Source organism: Chroicocephalus ridibundus, chromosome 8 (assembly GCF_963924245.1).
Source record: "Chroicocephalus ridibundus chromosome 8, bChrRid1.1, whole genome shotgun sequence".
Lineage (NCBI taxonomy): Eukaryota > Metazoa > Chordata > Aves > Charadriiformes > Laridae > Chroicocephalus > Chroicocephalus ridibundus.
Genome location: NC_086291.1, coordinates 41,484,347 through 41,506,255, shown reverse-complemented (window position 1 = coordinate 41,506,255; position 21,909 = coordinate 41,484,347). Strand labels below are relative to the sequence as shown.

Here is a 21,909-nt window from a genome sequence, read left to right as displayed (position 1 = left end):
CCTCAGGGCTGGATGGTGTCCTGTCCCACCTCCTCCCATGACCGCAGCACCCACAAGGGTGCACACACACCCCCCCCACCTCCCCAGGCACGCACACTCAGAGTGTCCCACCACCCACCCACGACTCTGCTTGCTCAGAGGGGCAAAAATCCAGCCCCAGCTGCCCTCCTGGCACGGCCCAGTGGCACTTGGGGCACTCAGCCCCCGGCAGCCACTGATGTGCCCTCGTACAGCCCCCGGGGGGGGACAAAAAGGCCTTTTTTTCAGGGGCCAGTGGTGCCCCCGGCCACAAAGCCAGGCTGTGAGAGCCCCGGGGGCTGGCAGCTGAGCCGCTCTTCCTGCCCACGGCCCGTTAATCTGAGCAGAGGCCAAGGATCTGGCGGCGGGATTATTCCCTTCCCCGGAGCCGAGCCCCAGCTGTGGGGGATTAACGCCGGGGGTTATATAAAGGAGAGGGGGGCTGCTGCCTGCCCAGCGCCCAGCCTCGGCTCCCAGCCCACCCTGCACGCACCCGGGGACACGCACAGGATGGGGATGTCCCCAGCCCACCAACGACCAAGTGGTGCCAGCCAGCATCCCAGCCAACAAACGGCAGGGATGCTTGGGATGCTCGGGACCAGCAGCGTCCTTCCTTGCCGCAGAGCTCGGGACCCCTGGCACGGAGCAGAGGGCAGAGAGAGAGGGGCTTCGGTGCAGGGGAAGCTGCGGGAGCCTCGGTCAGAGGATGGAGCTTGGGACCTCGGCGCTGGCAGCCACCGGCCAGCGACAGATGGTCCCAGCGCTCCAGGAGACAGCGCCTGCCACGCGGCTCCCTCCGGCTTGATCCAAATCCAAGCCCTGGAGTGAGATTTTCATGCTGATGGACTGCAGCAGGAATCCGGGGTGTAAAACCAGGTCACGGAGCCCCCGGCGGGGGGGTGGGCAGAGGCGGGTTGGCCCCGCTGGGTTATCTAACTCCAGCCTCCATCCGCACGCTCCCTTCTCCCGCTCCATCTGCAGCGGGACAGGGCAGCAGGCAGCACCCCGGGGCAGAGCCGCGGCCAGCTCAGCCATCAAAGCACCGCCAGGACACCTGGATCCTTCCCCAAAAGGGAGGTTTCTGCCTTTGGGAAGTCATGCAAAGGGCTGCCAAAAAAAAAAAAAAAAAAAAAAAAGATCCTGGGAGTCTTGCGTCACCTCAGCTGCGACAACAAAAGCAGGGCACCGTTTACAAACAATGCAAAAGAGGATTTATTGAAACCATTCCGGTTAGACCAAGTCCTGTAGGGCACAATTTGCAATAAGTTAAAGAACCAAACCAAACAGTCTTAGTGTTAAAAAACACACTAATACATAACACAGTGATATATGCCATCATCACCCATCTGAGTTATTGAATCAAGGCACAAAGTCATTCATTAAATACTGCAAAAAACCAATTACACAGGGAAATAAGCTGGGAAAAAGGACTTGTTTTGTTAAGAAGGTGCTGGTTTGGCACTGATGCATTTAATTGAGCTGCCAGAGGGAAATCTGCGTTCCCAAAGTATCTGGAAACGTTAATGGACAACTTAAAGCCAGAAAAGCCCCCGTCAAAGCTGAAAATCCAGCTCTCCTGGAGGAACATTCAGTGTGCCTATGGGAAAGGTCGGGTCTGGGTAGGGACTGAGTGAGAGCTGAGATGCTGTGATGGCGGTGAGAATACAGCCCGGGCACCTTGCTCCCTGCCCAAGGAATTTCAGTGGGATACAATCCGCATCCAACACACAGACGGGACGAGCACGGGAGCCTGGGGCTCCCGCTGCCGGCTCTGCCCCAGCCCTTGCCACCCCGGTGCTGCGGCACTGGCAAAGGCTGCCGGGCTCGAGGTCTTTTATCGGTGACTTAAGCGAGGAGAGTCTCCCTGCACCCCCAGACTCACTCAGAAAACAGCCTGGAAAGAGAGGAACAGAAGAGGAAACCCACCATTTTGAGTCCGGGGTGCTTTGCAGGGTGTGGGGTGCTCTCCCGGGAGCATCCCCAGCTTCCTGCACTGCCCGGACACCTCAGGACTGGCCTCCACCAGCAGCACTCATCTGACACAGCCCCCCTGACCGCCCGAGCTACAGGTCATGGGGCAGAGGGAGCCAGGGCACCCTTTAGGCAACTACCGGGCCAGCATCCAGGCAGACGAGTGATGCTCCAGCTCATTTTTTCTGCAAGACCAGGAGAGCTGAAGCTCCCGCCATGAGCCTGGGTGAAAGCGGCTGCCGGAGCCAGGATTTGCCCTGCAGCAGGTTAAAGCTCAGCACTCACCACAAGATGCTCGACCCTACACAACCTGGCAAAAGTTTCTCATCCCACAGTATTTCTACACACACACACACCCCCGATCTGAGACTAAGCGAGGGAGGGAGGCAATAGCCAAATGCCCTCCGGCACCGCAAAACCGGAGAGAGGTTATTTTTAGGGCGTGTGTTTTCTTGTCCACCTTCCTCTCACCGGTCAGAGGGACACCCAGCAGCATCCGGACAGGGCTCCCGTTTCCGTGTGGCTGGTGTGGGCACTGTGGCTCTCAGGACGGACTGAGCAGCCAATTTAAATCGTTTTCCAGGCTTTGCACCTCGTTTCTATGCTCCGTGCTGGTGCCCACCGAGGAACGGGGCGTACACATCATGCTACAGAAGTCTCCAGGGGAGACATCATCTTCACACAGCAACCTGTCCCGTTCCCTCGGGCTACCAGGCTGGAGAGAGAGAACAGCACCCGAAGATCCTCACCCAGCATCAATTCCGAGGGCAGGGAGGGAGGCTAGAGCTCTCTCCAGAGCTGTGCGGCAGAAACAGCTCATATTGTCACCCTGAGCGGCTCGTGCCTGTCCTACAGCCTGCCCACCTCCTGGCAGAGGGGACAGGGCTTGGAGAAGGCTCCTCAGCAGCTGCAAGGCTGAAAAGAGTATTTGCAGGAAAGTTGGCATTGCCAGTCACACACAGGGCTCCCCAAAGCAGCAAGCCCAGCTCCCAGACAAGGTTCAAGTGCAATTCTACTCTGAAAAAATGTCCTAGATCCCCTGGCACCTCAAAACCAGTAGGAGAGGTGGTGTCCGTACCGGCAGGGACCAGCCAGCCTGGACTTAGTGTGGTTTCCCTATCACCTATCATCGGATCGGGGACAGGGAGGAACGTTGATGCATCAACCAGGGGGGAGACCAGCTCCCTTTCTGTGTCACCAACACCGCGCAGCCTGGCTGGAAAGGAAGCAGCAGAGGAGACAGACACAGGTGACAGGAGAGGGGGCAAATGGAGCTGTTTTGGGAGAAAAGGCCATTTTCTAAGTAGAATGACACTTTAACCTGCGCTTTGCTGGCCTGGGTGACACCTAGCCACACCGTCAGCCATGGCTGGCGTCTGTCACTACACACACCCCACGACTACCCAAGCAGGGGCCCAAAATCCAGGAGAGGGCGATTGCAAATCAACTTGCAGCCAAGCACCTCTCCCGCAGCCAGGAGAGCTGACTCAGAAAGGAAACCCAACACCACACATCGAAGCTCCACTTCTCACGCAAGCACCCAAGAAATAATCAACCCCGGCGTCCCCAGCAAGCATGTGTTTTCCTCCAGACACGGGCTGAGTCAGCGCAGTTCTGCGGGCACAGAAGGATCGAGGGGAAAGCCCTCTTCCCCGAGCTGACGCCACTTCAGTGGTGGTCAGGCACTGAAGTCCCATCAGCTCTGAGGACAGACGTATCGGCAGCTGCCCCCACAGCCTGGGCGTCCCCAGACACTGGGGGTGGCTTCCCCGCCAGCCACGCTTTGGTTTGCAGATCGAGAAAGGCAGCTTCCCGTTTGAATTCGTGATCTGGGTTTGCTAAGAGCACGGCTGCGGAGGAGAGGCAGCTCGGAGACGCCTGGGCCAGGGCAGCCTCTCCCCCTCCCTCGGCAAGCTCACGCTCGGCTGTGGAATCGCATCCTGTAGAGGCGGTCCCGCACGTACTGCTCGCTGTCCACTGCCACCTGGCTCAGCCAGATCACCCTGCCCTCAGAGACATCCTCCTTCAGCTTACGCTTCATCAGAGACACCGGCCCTGGCTCCTCGCTGGGTTGAGGCCCCCTCAACAGCACGTAGCAGGCATGACGGCTCCGCTCGAACAGTGCGGCTGTAACGCAGAGCAGAGGGAAAAGCCCAGCCTAAGGTCTCTGCGTTCAGACTGGCCACCAGACCCAACACCGCGCACCCAGAGTCCAGGAGGTACCAGAAGGCCAGTGTCCTCCTGCGCCTCCTTGCTGGAGGGCTGGAAGGAGAAGACTTACCATTGAATGCAATTATTTGGTCTGTGCTATTGCGGAGCTCCAACAGGACGTTAGTGTAGGAAGGATGGAAAAGATACAGCTTCTGGAGAGGAGCTCTGGATCTCTGCAACCAACAGCACAACTATCAGGACACGGACTCACACATTATCCCAGAGACAATGCCAACACCAGGCTCAGCTATTCCTCATGCTCGACAGAATACATCCAGTCAGACAGTTGTCCGTGTCTGCCCAACTCATCCTGTCTGATGCCACTAGTGCTAAGCGTTGGGATTTTGCTTACTGTTTGGTGCTCTCCTCCCCACCCCAACCTTCCTGCAAACAGCAGGCCTGGCTGCCACAGGCAGGAGACAGATTTTTGCCTTAGGGCTGGTAGAGTTAGCGAGGAAAGCACAGGAAGCTCAGCCGGTGCTCAGGCATCCTCCAAGACACAACCTGTCACTAACGCTGTCAGCCACTGCCCCGGAGGGCTCCGTTACGCAGCTGAGCTGCGCATCAAGGCTGCCAGAGACTGCCTTGGTGCAGAGCGAGGACATTCACGTGGCCATGGGAGACCACTGCGTGCAGTACTGCCGCAGGACAGCAGCAACTTCAGAGGCACCCTCTCGCCTCACCTCCAGTACCACACCTAGGCAGGCTCTGGGCAACCCAGTGACTTTGTCCATAGAGCCACTCAAGTTTCTTTTCTCTACTTAGCCAGGCTGAGGATGACAAAAGCTCTTGGTGCCACCACCAGCTGCCAGCGGGGACATTGCTATGGACATCATGAGGATGCAGATCACATGCAGAGGTCTGCCTGCTTCTGCCTTCAGCAACCCCACGCTCAGTGGAGGAGGCTGTGGCATAGAGACGCGAATGTGAACGCCGGGGAAAAAGGGGTAGCTCCACCCAATTCTGGCCCAAAGTCTGGAGAACAGCAACCATTCAGCAGCACTGCTCACCGTTTCGTTTCCTGCCGCCTGGTATTCACCCCAGATGAGGAAGGCGGAGCGGTGATCAGCAGTAGAAAGCGTGGCTGGCCCAGGGCTCTCCGCTTGTGAGTTCAGCTTCAGGTCCCACTGGACTGCTCCAGACCCGCTCTCAACGATCATAACCTAGCAGGGAAGAAAGGAAAGGAACTCATAGCAAAGAGCTCTAACAAGGCACGAGAGAGAAGTCAAGTCCGCTGTCTCTACCCCACACTGTCTACAGGAACAAGTATCTGACACATGGAAAGATGAGGAAATACTTGAAGCTGAGCATCACAGAGCTGTGAGACCTTGGGCGGGCCACATTAAAGTCACAAGTTTTGCAGCTATTTCAAGTGGTTCAAAGCTCTGTCACTGAAGCCTCTTGCTGAGAAGAGAATTAAAGTGCCTGAGCTGGCTTCAATAACCTGTTGAAAGAGATCCTTTCCCAGCCTAAAGCTTCCTAAAATCAGCCAGAGGGAACACATCCCAAAAGCTGCCCTTGACTCAATGCCTGCTTGAGCCGAGACACGCAGAGAAAAGGGAAGTTCAAAGGAAGAGCGTTCAAACCTTCTTTCTGTTGGGTCCAATTTCACTCTCAAGGACAATGCCAAGAACATCAGGTTTGTAGTAACCAAGCAGCGGCTCACTAAGGGACAGAAAGAGAACGGACAGATCATAACACACCCTGATGGCTTGGGCATACCTTGTTCTTTCAGAGCAGCCTCTGTCCTCCCAGTAACTCTCCCAGTAAGAGACCCGACTGCTGTGTTATTTTAGCCTGGTACCACTCCCAGCTCCGAGCCCAGGCTTAAGACAGCCATATCGCAGGCACGGAAACAAAGCTTTGGGCTCCTCCGTTTTGAAGTGGCTCCAGACATTTGCTAGCAGAGGACACATAATACAATAAGCATGATCCAGAAACAACCACAGAGCAGGCTTTTATGTTTCAAATGATTAAAAAAACCCAGCATCTGCCAGGACACCACTGCTGTTGGGAGCCTGGAAATGCCTCATCCAACCCACATCGGTGACATTACCTCACAACACGGGACACATTGAGGGTCCACAAAGTCTGAAGATTTTGTGCATTGATCAGCGTAGCCATCTCTGAGTTTACAACCAAGATGTTCTCCCGTGACTGCCCAGGAATTTTTGCCAGGTAACGAATGTCTCCAGAGCTGAACAAGGACAGAGGAACGATTACACTTTTCTAGACTGTGGATGGTTTTATTGTGGGGTTTGGGGTTTTTTCCCTGCGCGGTAAATGCCAACAGCAAACCCCAGCCTGCTTTCCCTCCTTTCCTGTGAAACCCTCACCAGACCATCAACACCAGCCCTCTCCCTGAGCTTGGGATGTGCTCCAAGTCCAAAAGCAAGTAGCCAGGGAAGGACAAAGCCACAACAGGCTGCCCTGTCAGGAACACCGGTACCCTCCGATCCACCAGCAAGCAAGACGTAGTCTCACACCTGAGAAGGGATAAGCGGTGCGTAAGGTGGTCAATGTTCTTCTCCCACTGAGGATCTCGCTCAAGTTTGGGAAGCTTAATTTCCATCCCAGTTGCTGCACTGTAGAGATCTTTCAGGGAATACGCGTAGAGAGAGTTTTCTGTACAGAAAAAAAGCAAGAATGAGGGAGATAAGTTACCCTGCCCTTGCTCTGAACTCTATGATTTTCCAGATCTGGCAGATGAACTATATTTTTAGGGCTTGCATCATAGAGTTGTAGTGGTATTTTGAGACTCAAGCCTGCTTTTGAATGCTTTTAACATCTTATCTGTTCATAATCCAAGTGCTCCACAGTAATCATTTGCTATAAATGACTACTTGAACCTTACATTCTCAGCGTTTTTCAAATAAAATTACTACAGCATGTAACAAACCCCCCTTCTCTTGGCCTTGAATTGCTCTTTCGCTAGGTGAAAGCACGACATAGCTTTTAAGAATGCAAAGCACTCTTTCAGACAACTGTTTAGTAAACCTGATTTCACAGTTATAATCACTTTATCAGACTGAATTCACCAACAGAACTGTACCTGTATAGAAAAGGAAGTAGGAGGAGGAGTCCAGGTTCAGCCTGACATAACGAGCTTTCCCATCCACGCTCAGGCTTTCAGTGGAGCCAATCTGATTGCCATTTTTTCCTGAATGGATGAAGGTCTTAATCTACACAGGGAAGGGATTAAAAAAAACAAAACCAAAACATAACAGGTTGAAGCTGCATCGCATTGTTACTGCTCCAACTCAACGTTCTGAGCAGCCGGTACTGAACAGCAGCTGAATGGGAACAGCAAAGGCTCGGATGAAAAGTCTCCCCCTGGTTTTGGAGGTGTGGGCAGGAATTAGACGATCCCTCTGCTGTGAACACTTTTGCAAGTTTGAAAACCACTTCCAGCATTGGGAATAAAATAAAATAAAATCTCCTGCCCCCAGATTTTACTGTCTCTGCCAACCACCTCCCCTGCAGGCTGGGACCGCCAAACAGCAAGCCCCAGCTCTGCTAAGGACGGTGAAGATCGATTCAAGCCTACTGAGCAGTGACAATGATGGACGGGACCTAAAGGCAGAAGCAAAGCAGCATATGGACACAGGGGAAACTTGGCTTCACACAGTAGCCCTGCTAAATATTTTAAATGCCCTAATCTACTCCTTCTAAGGCTGACACAGGTCCAAGGGGATAAAAGGGCTGACAGGTTTCTTTATATTCTTTCTGCGGGGTAACAGAATCCACTAAAAACTTTTCACCCAGGAGAATAAAGGCTAAAATCAGGACCAGATTCAAATGTCTGGCAACAGTCGTGGCCTGGGGAGAGCAATGCACACTAGGGAAAAGAGAAACGTCAGACCGAGAGAAACAGCATCCATCAGAGATGCTGAGTCAGGCAGGAACCCTTCCCTCTTCCTGGGAAGGGAGAGACTGGGAAAGAGAAGGAAATCTGCTGCTCTTGAAGTGAATCTTGAGAGTCTGGCAGGTGACTAAGGGATAGAGTTTGCTGTGGAGAATGAAGAACACAGCTGGAGAGGGAGAGCAACACATCCACCAGCTGTTCCCAGCCTCCCTCACTGGGAGGAGACACATACCAGCTCTTGTGCGTCAGCTTCACCTTGACTCCCAAGCACTGGTTCAGCAGCTGCCCCGGGACAGTAACAGCCAAAGGTATTCATGCAGCCAGTGAGAATTCACACCACCTTACTCACTGCATTGCTTAATACCTCTACGCACTGCTACAGGCGATATATCCTGAAAAACGTCATATTTTCCCCAGATGTATTTGTGCCGAAGCCTGCAGCAGGTAGGGGTCAATAAGACTCTCCGAAAAAGCTGCCACCCAAACCTCCTGCACACAGACCCTTCCCCACAGACGGCTCAAAGCTCTGCCATTTCAGGGAACAGCAGTATAACGTGACGTTCAACTTCATCACCTTGTTAGCTACAAAGCTAATCTACTTAAGTTCTGTATCTCCCTTCCAACGAGACTGCCTTTTTCCAAGCTGCAGAGCTCCACTCAAGCTCCCTACATTTTGCGTGATTTCTCAAAAAAGAACATACTTTTACTGAAGTTGACAGAGTGCTCGCCAAGTCCAGAGGGAGGAAGGGATTTCATACCAAGATAGCTAGAGAGGTTAAATGGAAAACAAATCAAAAGGCAGTCTTGCAGAACAGAGACTACACTCAAACATTTCTTGGCCGCCTAAGATTAGGAAAAAAAAAAAAAAAAAAGGAGTCTTCAGATAACTGGGATAGCAAAAGCAGGGAGGAAAGAAAACAGAAGAGAAACGTAGGAGTCGGAGAGGATAGGATTTCTGATGACTCTGGCAACAACAATCCCTGGGACAGCAAAACCCTATTTGCTTATGGAGTGCTCTGGTACAACGAGGACACGGGGCTCCCACCCCTCCCATCAGACCTGGGGGGAACCGTAACTCCTCTATGCTTTAAACAGGACAGACTGCGCGTGTAGATGATGCTGTACCACTCAATCACGTGTGCGGATTTTTAGTATAAAAACAGTTTTAGCTCCATGACTTTCCCCCTCTAGAAACAGCAGCTATTTCACTAAATGAACCCAAGCCAGAATTAACCAGCGCAGTGACGCCAGGAAGAGAGCCATGCAAAGCAGACCACAGGCAGAGAGACGAAAGCTATCAGAAAAGGGCAGCGGCGGTACGAAAGCGCTGGCTGTCAGCTGTGTTTTGCTCTAAGAGCCAAACCCGTCAGGGTTTGTTCACTTCCACTTCTCTGAGCAGAGTCCCAGAAAACTGCAAGCTCATCTGGCCTGGGCTCCCTCCACACACAGCGCAGGAACAGGCAGCGAGGGGCGCAGACTGAAAAGGGGGAGGGATTCCTGGCCAGCTTTTTTCTTTCCTTTTTTTTTTTTTTAAAAAAAAAACCCATAAAACGTTTGCATTGATTTGGGAGTAGACCCCAGTTTTGAGAGAACCTACCCCAAACCCACAGATACCAGAGACACTTCCTCTTTGACTACAAGATGGAAATAAAGAACATTCCTGCCATGCCCTGTGGTCCAGCCACGGGGTTTATCACAGTTTCAGAGTGACATACCTTATCTCCTGTAGCAATAAAGATTATCAGGTCCTGAACTCCGTCACTATCCAGGTCTGGAATCACTGACACGGGAGGCAGCACAGTATAATTAGCCCCAAAGTCACTGGACTGTCTCCACCGAACCTCCCCTAGAAAACATTGGGAAACATTCACTAAATATTGGGAAACATCCACTGAAACACACTTCAGGTTGAACGGCTTTTAATGCCCCTGCTCCTCGAAGTACTTGGCAGTAGCCAGACATTTACAGCCCATCAGCACCACATGCTCATCATGGGGTACTTCATGGCATTTCAAATGAGTCCCAGTATCCCCAGTTTTGACCGGTATTGGAAAGTAACTCTAGCTGTCTGCACAAACGCACACAAACTTCCAGGGCACAAAGAGCAGCTTGTTTTTCTCATGTTGTAGGTTAAGCAGCTTCCCAGCATGGCACGGAGAATCCTTTTTTTGTGATCTAAAACCTTGCTGGTCTGTAGTTAAACCTGTGCTGACGTTTTAAGACCATAAAACAGCTGAATTCTGACCACGGAGTTGCAGCGACTACCGAAAAAGCCCTTTTTTTGCTGCAACTTGCCTCCTGCAGATGTTCCACGCTGACGAGACCGGCCGCAACTCAGTTCGCGTCCCACCTCTCCCGTGTTTGAAGCGCACGCAGAGCGCTTTCAAACTTGTTTGTAAATAGAGGTAGGAAAGCTTTGGTTTTTATAAAAACAGTATGTGTGTGGGGTGGGTTTCTCTTCATCAGCTCCAGGCCAATTGAGTGTCTCCACTCAGTACGCTCTGCCCAGGGCTGCTGGCCACTTCCCAGTCACTGTCCAGTGGAATTTGCAGTGGAATTTGATGTAGGGGGGGAGACTGCTGGGGGAGGTTCTTTTTAAGGCGGACTTATGTGACTAACTAGGTGCTCAGAGGGGAAATGCGTACCCTCCCCTTTAAACAGTATCACAGACAGCAATTATCATTTCAGGAATGCAAAATAATCATCTGTTCTTTGCCAGCTGTACTGAAGGCCAAGGAATTACTACCTGACTGCTGTCTGCAATAATTTAAGGCAGGCTGTATTTCCAGTAGGATTCGTCCAAAGCTTTCACTGAAACACTGCAAAAAATACTTGGATTTGTTACTATGACAACAGATACGAAGTAGAAGACTGTCCTTAGGAAATCATGGGAAAGCAAAGAATTTTACCCCCCCCAAAAAAAACAAGCAGGCAAAGGAAGGAGAGAACTTAAGTTTTAAATAACTATATCCTGGCTTCAGCACAGTCCAAAGCTACAACAGTAAGACCGGGCTGATGAAATTCACATTTCAATATAAAAGGCTCCATTCTTTGCTGGTTAAGACAGGGAATATAGTTTTGGAGGAAGCATCTCACTCTCTTAAAAGAGCAGTCTGACTTAATAATTGAGACAGGTAACAGTGAGATGGATTCAGCACAAAGGACTAGAGCTTTCATGCTCTAACACAAGCCCCAAACAGCACAAACTGTGAATCCAGTCCCATCCTGCTCCGTCAGCAGGAGATGGGACCATCCTGACCAAGGTCTAGAGAGCTATGACGCCTCCTCGGAGCCCACGGTCACAGCAGAAGAACAGCAACAGAAGCCAGGATGGAAATTAGACAAGTGCCTGGACAGCAAATCTAACCTGGGCGAAAGGGTTGGGGTTTTTTTTTTTGGTCCGGAAGGAATAATAAAATTAGAATTTAGATGACTAGAGTTCAGCTCTCGCTTCAAGCGGCTGCAGAGGACACGAAGCAGGATTGCTGGCTTCAGGCTGGATGAGGTCCAGACACATGTGCAGAGACTGCTCTCCCGCTCTGCACCTCACAAGCTATCTGAGATAAAGGCAGGTTTTTCCTACCCAGCAGTGTTAGACCCCTCTCCCATGCCTTTGCCCACTTGTTTACTAAACACTTATAAGGTCCTGACATCGACCATATGGTGGATGTGAAGAATTATCCCCTTTCGCTTTTTCTGAACCTACCGCTTGACAAAAAGAACCACAGAGCAATGAGGAACTGCGACAGAAAACCATCGTTCCCTGTACTTCCACTTATCACTCATAATTTTATAGACTCATTTCTCCCTGTCGCACAATCTCCAGGCTGGACTTCTGGTTTATTTAGTGATTTCTTGCACGGAAGCAATTTCATACATCTGAGCATTGTGATCCCCTTTCTGCCATATCCCTTAGGAGGCCAGAACGCCTTATCCTGGAGGATAAGGCAAAGAGAAAAGGTGTAACAAAACACTTACTCCTGTCCTCTTCCCTCAGACACGGCTTCTGGCCCTGGCAGAGATGGAATACGAAGCTACGTAGACTTTTGCTTTGACCTGGAACCGCTAATCTTAAGCTCTTGTGTCCCAGTTTGCTTGTAAAATAAACATGCAGGAATGTCAGATGTCCCACACAAACAGAAGCACGCAATCCTACACTTTCCTTCTTGTTTGCTCAGGTCACTTATTCTGGCAGTGAAGAAAGCAAGATTTAACACAACTCAAATTATAGACAAGCACTAAGTTTATCAGCATTTAAAGATCAAAACCACATCAGACGCTTTCAGAAGATAATCTGCCTATCTCTTCTTCAATCTTCCTACAGGCAGAGGCCAGGCAGCCCCAGAGCCCTGGAATCTCACCAATCCTCCACCACCATGAATCATTAACAGCTAAAGATTGTTCTGACTACTGTTTTTAGCACAATGTGATGTAAGTCAGACTTTGCCACTTTAAATACATGTGGCCTATTTAAATACAATTTATTCCGATCTACCCTCCTAACCCCCAGTAACAGACAACTACAGTAAGAAACCCCTTTTAACTGACTTAATCGCAAAAAGCTATCAAATATATCAACTTCTGGGTTACTCAGTTCTCTACCTGAAGCAATTTTTCATCCCTTGATCTTATTTTATCAATGGAATGTTTCCATACCATATCATCGCTGTGACCTGTGGCTTAGCCTGGTTTCTTCTCTCCATACTTGTGCCATTTCTTTATGGCTGTCTTTAGTTACATGCCTTTGGCTCAGCAGCCACTTTTCTACACTTTGACCTAAAGGCAAGTACTTCATTAATAGTCTGTAAATATCCTGTGCTAAAGCCTATTGATGAGGAAACGGTGTTAAGGTATCTCAGTTGGCACAGAAGTGTTCCAGCTCTGTGTACGTCTACATTTCCATCTACACTGGAAATCAAAAATTACACTAGATTTTTCTCAGATTCCTTAGAGCTACACTTCTTGCTATTTCTCTCTCCCAGTTTCTGGAAAATAGGGTGTGAGGGGTTCAGTCCTAGATACAGAGCACGAGATCCTAGGTATGTTTCCAAGGGAGAACATGCATTGTTTAGAACCTTTGAAACAGTGACCCCCAAAATGGAAATGTATGTCAGGCTTCATCAGCAAGGAAGGTTCAGGGTGCAACAGATGGTCCTACAGAGGTACAGGCACTACTTAACCTCACCCCGCGTTAGGCAAGATGATGATGAATTTCTCCATCTCTAGGTTCTGAAATGAAGGCAGTTTTCCAGAGGAACCAGGCAAAATCCTGGGCTACTGAAACTCGTGAGTACTTATCCTAAGTGCTCTCCTTAATGACTTTAAAATCATAAATGCCTAAAACTCCCGCTCCTCTTGCCACTGCAGGCACTCCTAGCACTCACACACAAACAACTAAGAAACACTGCGGGTTTGTGTCCAACCCCTGAGAATATAAAGTAACATTCACAGCTAGTGACTGCTCTTCCGGTTTCAAAAGCTGTTGAAAAGTTGTTCTTCTAACACAGTGGCTCACGCAAACCACCACACCAGGGCCCAGCCTTTGGAACAGACAGGCTGAGAGAACAGAGGCTTCTCAACGACCCAGCGAATGGCTCTGGCAAAGTTTTCAAGATAATAAATACCCTGTGACCACTGTTCGTGTACCAGCAAGTCATGTCACACTGACGTCCCCAGCCTCCAAGGTCTGAAGGTCACCAGGTGAGGAAAGCGAGTAGCATTGTCCCCTGTATGGCAGCAGTGCCGTGCTCCCCACTCACCCGTCCGCAGATCAACCGCCGTAAGGGACACGGGCTTCCCCACCACCAGGCAACCCGGGGCCTCAGCCCCGCCGAGCTGCTCGATGCCACACTGCATCCACTCCACCTCCTCAGCAGCAGGCCTCTCCCAGAGCGCTCTGCCGTTCGTGCCAGACACGGCAGCGACGAAGGCACATGGAGAAGGCAGACCTGAAGAGAAAAGATATCAGACGGAGCTCTACCTACACCTGCCTTCGCCGCTTCGCACCACCCCAGAGCTGGGACTCACCCAGTTCCTCTCACCACCCAGTTAACTTGGTTTTCCCTCCCAGACTCACCGCAGCCTCGCTAATTAGAACTAAAAGAGAAATAACAGCCCTTTCACTACAAGGTTTTCTCTTTCTGAATCAGCTACCTTCATCCAAACAGGATCTGTTGAAGCTGACGCTGCCGTTGCTAGCTTTGAAAGCAAAGACGACATCTTGCACTTTGTCTTCATTCACATCTTCAATAGCGAGAAACGGGAAGGCCACTGCAAAAGAGATGACAAGGCAGGCGCTGGTGAGGATTGCCTCCACCAGCAGCAGAGCTAGCTGGAGCAAAACACAAATTCCTAGAGACCTACTCACTGCCTCTCTCTCGGACACTGTAACTTCAGGACAAATTGGCTTTTGTAGTAAAAAAAGCCATCTACACGAGTACTGAGGACTGGAAGTTAGTGCCAAAGGATTTTTTAAATTTGCTATTCCCCAGAGGATTTGTCTTTTTTTAAAGCCAAGCAGCCAGAATCAACAAAGAACAAACTTTGGTCTTGGTGTGAGCTTGCTGTTCCCGAAACATGAAAAAAAAAACAATCCACCAACAAACAAAACCCATAAAACTCAGCCCCAGAGATTCCATCTTTCTCACTCTCAGCTAAAAGCAGCCTTCTTCAGCTCCAAGTAGCAGAACCTGGGATTTCTGCACTACCACACAAAGCTCCGTCCCCATTGGTGAGCACTATCTCAGCATTTATAGCACAACCAGCACACACCCACTGCGCAGGAGAATAAAGAAAAGCTTTCATAGAAGCGAATGCTGAGCCACCAGGGAGCAGTACCCAGGCTAAAAAGCCGACTAAAGCAACTATAAATTTGTGCAATTTATAAAAAAAAAACAAAACCAACAGGATGCAATTCCTCTTCTTCCTTTCCTGTGAGCCACGGAGAAAAGTCAGCAGAGGGAGAGGGAAAAGTTAACAGAGGGAGAATGCTTAATTGTCCCCAAACCTCAGCTCAAACTTCAAGGGAACATTTTACAGCCCAAACTTCAACAAAGATTTACTCCCAGATACCCCTCTCCTTGTTCTTTTTTTTTTTTTTTTTTCCAAATGAAGCCAGCGTGCTACCTTGTTAGTGCTTTAGAGCAGCATCTAATTTCTCCATTAGTTCCTGTAAACACCTCCTGGAAGGCAACTCCAATTATGACAGGCCACTGCTTATCCAGGTCAGGTATTCACAGATCTTGCTCCCAAGGGCAGCATCCCTGCGAGCTTGGCTCCAGATCGCGCTTAGGTAGAGGTCCACAATTCAAATTAGGAATAATTTTTTACATAAGGGATAAGGGAACACATAAAGGAAAGCACATAAAGGAAAAGGACTGTTGGCAAGTGTTTGTTCTGCTACAGCAAGCTCACCTGCGTTGTCGTAGTTTCGGAACCACGTTCTTTCTGAAACTGGCCTCTCTGGGCAAGGAATGATAAAGGAGAAAGCAAACACAATTATCAGACACAGAAATAACGAGATGAAGAAGGCGGCAGTGCGCCACCGGGACAGCCGAGACAGTCGCGACGACTGCTTGCTGACAATTCTTCTCTCCACAGAGTTTTCATGGTTCTCTTGAGCTTTTACATCCTCAGTCTTCAGTGGGTGGATCTCAGCTTCCGAGTCTTTGTTATCCATTGCAGCTCATTCATCAGTATTCAGACCCCCTTCTCCCCTTTCACCTGCAACAATGTAAAAAGCAGTTAAAATAGATTTTGGAGTACATAAAAAAATGACAAAATATTCTGTTACTACCTGATATTCAGGCTGGAAATGTTTAATGGCAGGTGAGCAAATCAGTGTATTGTCACACAGCTGGATACAACGCGCCGTTGGTACTGGAGGTCTCCCACATGGAGCACCGGGGAGAGACCCTGGGATGCAGGAATAGCACTATTTCTTCTTCAGAGGAGGAAATCAGCTCTGCTAGACACAGATAAAGGCGGCTATGGGATCTACACTGAATGGACTGACTGGGCTGTAGGTTTCCCTCGCAAAAAAATACGCCAAAAGCTTCTTTTTTGCTGCAAAGACTTCTTGCCACCTCTCGCGTATGTCAGTCTGACTCCTGGCTGGAGAGGTGAAAGGAAACACTCGTGACCTTTATATCCCAACATAAGGCTGTTCCCTACTGTAATGAGCACTTGAGCTCAGCCAGGAGGGCGACAGAGAAACAAACACCAGCATATTCTGTACGGGAACAAACCAAAGTTATTCTACACCTTCTCAGATGAGAAACCACCTGGTAAGTTTAGCAACTCAGCCCTACAGAAGGCAAGAGAGTGATTACTCCCCTCCCCAGAGGAAAAAGACAGCACAAGTTGAGACTAAAATCAGGCAAATTCGACTTCAGCAGAATGGAAGAAGAGCTAACAACTGCTATAAATCACAATCTTGAGCTACAGCTACAATAACAGAGGGGGTTTGTGCTAATTTGTTGTAAAAAGGGAAAAAAAGAAAAAATCCTAGTCGGTTACAGAAGCCTGTAACTCATTACCACAACAAAAAGTTAATGTTATATATAGTTTCTCTGATAATGCTTCTTAAAAAAAATAGCAGAAGGGAAGAAATAAAGAATAACACATTCCAGTAGCCTTGGAAAAAGCTGCATGACAGTGTCATAAAAAGTTATATCAGAGCAAATAAACATGACAACCGAGCCAATTTTCCATGACCGTGCCCCGGCAGTCATGTGCCTGGATTGTCCGCTGGAGCAATTTACTTCCCCAGCAGAAAATAGCTTAAACTCAGCACCAGCACACAACGCAGCAAGCTGGGGCTTTCAACTCCAACGACAACAGGGCTTGTTACGTCTCCGGTGTCACGCCCAAGTTCATTTACAGGTTCACAGAAACACAAGATGAGAGTCACCCTTGGGAGGCCAGGCTCCTTCAGGCAGCTGCGGCTCAACTGGGGGTCTCACCTCCCTGGGTTGTCCCTGTCCCACCGCAGGAAGAGCTGTGGAGGCTTCTTCTCTTCAGGGTACAAGTCACAGAGGGGACAGACCTACAGCAAGGCAGGGGGCGAGCCGGACAGCCAGGCACGCTGCTGTCAACCCCCTAGTTAACTTCAGCGCCTGCTGGACTTATAAGGCTGGAGTTACGAAGCTCTGACTCCCTCCAACACCAGCACTCCGGCATTTACTCTACAACAGCACATCGAGTACAAGATCTCGCTCCAGACAATTTAATTCGAGCCGCACAATACCATGCAAATGTGATTAAATCAATAATGTAGAAGTTGTATCTTATTCCAAAGATCTAACTGCAAAAGACCTCATTTGCCCTTCACATCAGTCTACCAGCAACACCAGAGACACCTCCACGAGGCCGTTTCCATGAGACCTTCACGAGGTCTGTTTCCAGACCAACTACAGGCACCTGACAAGGGTAGAAAGGCTCCAGATGGAAAGGGGAAGACAAGGAAGAGCCATGCATTCAGCCTTCCCCCCCCCGACCTGGCCATCGCGCTGGCGATCCGAGCACTGCTCTGCTACTGGAGCCAGCCGAGCACCCGACCTTCAGCAGGTTGAAGGTACGAGGCTCCAGGCGCCGGCTGAGTAAATGGTTCACTGGAGCAGAGCAACTGCCGCCGCAGCAAAAGGGGACGGCAGCAGGAATGGCTTACACAGCCTCCCTTGCGACAAGGCTCGTGTGTCTCCAGCATGCCCGTCTCCAGCCGCAGGGAGAGGTGGATCTTCTCGAACGCTGCAGTAACCAGTGTCCACAGCACGGGCTGCGACAGGGCTCCAGTACAACCCCACCAGCATCCTCAACAGAGCCCTCCACAGCCCCAGTGCAGAGCCAGGAAACCCCCAGGGCACAGCCGAGAACTTCCAGCACCTACGAGACTTGCCGAGAAGAACCAAAACCAGGCTTGTCCCCGCCTCAGTCCATGAGGGCCACCATCTTAATGCTGTATGGAAGGCGTATTTTTATGACTCACTTTAAATCACACCACTGTCATCTAGACCGGGATGAGAACAATAAAAAAAAGTGGTAATTATCCTGACAGCCCCAGCAATTCCCCTTCTTTTGCAGCAATGACCCTAGGAGACACCAATTACAAAGAGCCCTCAATGCCTTTAAAGCAATTCTTTCTCTTTTCTTTCAGGGTTTGAATAATGCCCTTTGCACCCCTGCCAGAGCAGAGGCAGTGCCAGAACAAGGACCACAAAGGTCAATGGCAAAGACTCAAACAATGCAGGAAATCCCATCGCCCGCAGTTGCCAAAGTACATGCTGGCAACATGCGAAACGGTCTGAGCTCCGAACAACAAAGAAGTCTGGTAATCAGTTTAATTGAAGACAAGCAATAAATGATAGTGTGCGTTTCAGATGATTTTACTGTCCTCTAGAAGCCGGCATTTTGTCTCCTGCTGGTAGAGGACACAATTCACTGGGAAGTTTAATGCACCCAGGCACCTTGCAAGGAAACAGGTGGCGACAGGATCCTGCGCTGCTGCATTATTAACCCAGGCTGCACAAACCAGATCTCATAGCTAGCACCGGCTCTCTGCTTGGGGATGGGAGGCCTCTCACCATGAGAAAACATGGGAGAAAGACTTTATAGAAAAGGAAATAACTAGAGACCGCACGCAACAGAGCCGAACTGAGCCCACAGAGCCCAGGGAGCGCTGCAGTGACGCTAGGATCTGCATCTTATACAATTTCGTTTGCTGCTGCGCGCGCTTCCATCACTCCTTGAGCTTTAAAGACTACTTACCCGCAGCAACAGGATGAGCTAGGAGCAGTCCCCCATCAGAGCCAAGGAGGAATGAATACCCTTTCCTGTCCCACAGCAGCAACACTGCATTCAGGACAAACACACAGAGTCCTCAGCTTTACTCACCTTCATGGGGCACTGACCTTCCTCCTTTCCCAAAGCGACAGCACGGATTCACAGATCTGATCTGAAGCAAACCAGCGAAACTTGTGCAGCAAGCGGTGAGCGCCAAGCCACAGCCAAATCCAAGAGACAAACTATCATTAGCAGTCAGCTAGAACTGCCTGACAAGCAGAGAGAACCGCATACAGTCAGATGTACGAAGGCTGGTGACAGAAACCTTTCATGTATCAGTGTGATGGAAGCTTTAACTCATTTTCCACCCCTAAAACACCAAACCATAGCATTTGTAATCTCACCAGGCGCCACTTCCTCCTGGAAAATTTCTAGCAATATATCATAACTGAGATTTGATGCTTGACACGCTTATATTTTTCACAGAATGATGAAATCAGATTCTGACAGGCCATTTTAGGAACCCAAACACAGCATTTGGGTGTTCTCGTTCTGTACTTTTCTGTTTTAAGCACCTTACAGCTTTCCTTCATGTCAGCCAGAACCTGTCGAAGCCCCAAGCCACAATCAATAATGACAAAACAGCTTCCAAATTCTGCTCTGAGTAAGATGCAACGTTCCCTTCATGGTTGCCTCCCACGAGGAGACCGTTGAGTTTTGATACGACGCGTGGCAGGGCACTGCAGTGAACCCATCGGGCAGTCACCTGCTGCAACATCAAGACATTAAAAGGTCAGTTTTTCCCTTTTCTGCAGTCCCACTTACATCAGGGTCCAGCCACAAGGAAATAACACATCAGATTTCCCCTAAATGAGGAGATTTTCCTCTCCAAATACACTCAGACTGCCCTGCGTACACAAGCTTACACTTTTGCTGGATCATCTGCAGCTCATAACTCTTTGTCGATATAAAGTCGCAGCCATGGGCTGGCTGCGCCGAGACCATCCTGTCTGACGCTGGGGTACCTCTGCTCCTGCTCGCATCCCTACGGCTTTTGCAAGGACACATTTTGTGACCCAGACCACACCAAAGACAATGCAGGCACCTGGCTCAGAGATACACCCACATTCTGCTGCTACAGCTATCCTTTCCCCTCCCCTCACGCTTGCTGTTTTGCCTCTGTTAACACAGGTCTCTTCAAAACACCGGGTTCTTCTTGAATGACACTTTAACCCCCCGATGCAGACACAACATGTGCCACAGAGCATTCACGGCAAGTGAATTAGAAACTCCTCCAGAGCACAACCAAGTGTCACCTTAGAATGTGATACATCTGTCATTTGTAGGAGAAAAGGCCTCTTTTTACAGGGCAGTTTTCACTACGGTCAGGGGTTCAAGTAGAGAAACTCCACCTGTTTAGTGAAGAGCAAAAGACGATCCAGTACTTTTTCCAAGAGAGTGATGGGAAGAGCAAAACTCTCTTAGGTGAAGACCATCATTAAAGCTGTGCGGAACTGATTATAGGTTAGGCCAGTAATAACAACCAAGCAGCAGAAACGTATGCCATTTATCATCCCAGACCTTACAGTTTCACTGGATCCAAGCCAGTCGCCCTCACCGACAGGAGCAGTAGTTAGCAAGTGGTTTGAATCTCTCACGTCAGAGACATCCCCACCTCACCCACAGGGCTCCTCTGCTTGCGTCAGAAGCAGGGCGACTTCTCCGCACCGCCAGACATTGAATACAACAGGGACACTCTGGGGAGATCTCAGTGCATGAAAACCCTCTAGAAGAGGCTGTGGTCATTTCACGTAGATTTATTAAAAAGACAGTACATTTTTTAAGCGGAGCACTTGTTCCACAGGTTGCAAAGTCTGTGCTGCCCACTAGGTCCTTCCTGTGCAGCCTAGCGAGGTTTACAGCAGCATGAAACAACAGCCGTCCTCCAGCCACCGTTGTGCTTGTCAGCTGTCTCCAAGAAAAACCTCCTTTCTCCCGCCCCCCAAAAAGGAATTTTCCTTTCCCCCTCTTAGACACACATGCACACAGAGGAAAGATCACTCACAGGCCATTCCACCCACACAGCAAACACCTTGTGGAGTCTCTCAGCTTCCAGCCTCCACAGGCAGACCCTCAAACGGGGCCCAATTCTGCCCCGCGATGTGGGAGGGCTGGCTCCAGTCACACTGAGCCATCCCTCCCCGCAGGGCAGCTGGTCCCTCTGGCTGAAGCCTGTGACTTCCAGCAATCACATAAGAAGCTTTTGCTTTCCAAAGTAAGAAAAAAAGGGTGGAAACAGGATCACAACTGAATACATTAAAGCATTTTTCTCTCTGCAAGAAACGCTCTAATTCATGCCTGCAGAGAAGGCTTGGGGCCTGCTGAGGAAAAGAGAAACCTGAATTGAAACCTCTCCAGGAACAGTGTTGAAGGCTGTGTGACACGCTCTGCAGAGGCGAGGGGCTTCTCGTGTTTCTATTCGACTGAAATACAGACCCGCATTTGCAAGTGCTGCGTAAGCGTCTCCCCAGGACTCCTACGCAGCCTGCCAACCACACGGGACAAACTAGCTCAGATCAAACGGAGGATTAAAGCAACAAGCTACCTCGGCAGAGTCCCAGGCTTTTACCAAAGGGATTAAATTCTTTCCCAGGCTTCTAGATATGTTTTTTTGGGACAACTTCTTGGGCTGCCGAATACGGACAGCAAACCTCTCCAGCCCCGGGGACAGGTGCAGCAGGGAGCCCTGAGCAGCCGCGGCCTTTCACATGCGAGCAGCGCTGCTCCCCGGCCGGGCAGGCCAGCGCAGAGACCCGCAGACCTCCCAGGATCCCGGGGCGCGCCGGGAGGCCGCACCCGCGGGGGCGACCAGGATCTCGCCGTGCCCGCCCCCCCACCCCCAGCCCTGCCCGCCGGTTCCCCGGGGCCGCATCCCAGCCTCCCCCCTCTTCCTCGGTGGGCCTGTCCGCGGCCGGGCGGCACCGGCAGGCCCGACCCCCGCCCCGCTCCGCACTCACCCCCGCGCCGGCCGCCACCGCCGCCACTTCCGCCTCCTCCTGCCGGAA

At 50.5% G+C, this 21,909-nt stretch overlaps 1 protein-coding gene across 3 annotated transcripts; it reads right to left on the bottom strand.

The window, feature by feature from the left end:
- Positions 1-1,212: 1,212 nt before the first annotated feature.
- FAM234A (family with sequence similarity 234 member A) lies at positions 1,213-21,880 on the bottom strand. Of its 3 annotated transcripts, none has more exons than XM_063344604.1 (12): positions 21,862-21,880; positions 15,479-15,787; positions 14,219-14,335; positions 13,825-14,013; positions 9,781-9,911; positions 7,253-7,382; positions 6,687-6,825; positions 6,257-6,397; positions 5,787-5,865; positions 5,211-5,363; positions 4,271-4,373; positions 1,213-4,116 (listed from the first exon to the last, which is right to left on the bottom strand). In XM_063344604.1, the coding sequence occupies exons 2-12, from the start codon at positions 15,741-15,743 to the stop codon at positions 3,905-3,907; spliced, it is 1,659 nt and encodes a 552-aa protein (XP_063200674.1). In that variant the 5' UTR covers positions 15,744-15,787; positions 21,862-21,880; the 3' UTR covers positions 1,213-3,904. The 3 variants fall into 3 exon arrangements, with proteins under 3 accessions (XP_063200674.1, XP_063200676.1, XP_063200673.1); XM_063344606.1 differs by lacking the exon at positions 21,862-21,880 and adding an exon at positions 15,861-20,138; XM_063344603.1 differs by lacking the exon at positions 21,862-21,880 and having other exon boundaries at positions 15,479-20,138.
- Between the last annotated feature and the right edge of the window lie 29 nt (positions 21,881-21,909).

What these genes read in the sequence shown, in the direction of transcription:
- FAM234A (XM_063344604.1), bottom strand. Translation starts at nt 15,743, where the DNA reads ATGGATAACAAAGACTCGGAAGCTGAGATCCACCCACTGAAGACTGAG. An exon ending in CCGAAACTACGACAACGCAG is followed by an intron (nt 14,336 to 15,478) that starts GTGAGCTTGCTG and finishes TCTCTTTTGCAG; the next exon opens with TGGCCTTCCCGTTTCTCGCT. An exon ending in GGCGGTTGATCTGCGGACGG is followed by an intron (nt 9,912 to 13,824) that starts GTGAGTGGGGAG and finishes AATGTTTTCTAG; the next exon opens with GGGAGGTTCGGTGGAGACAG.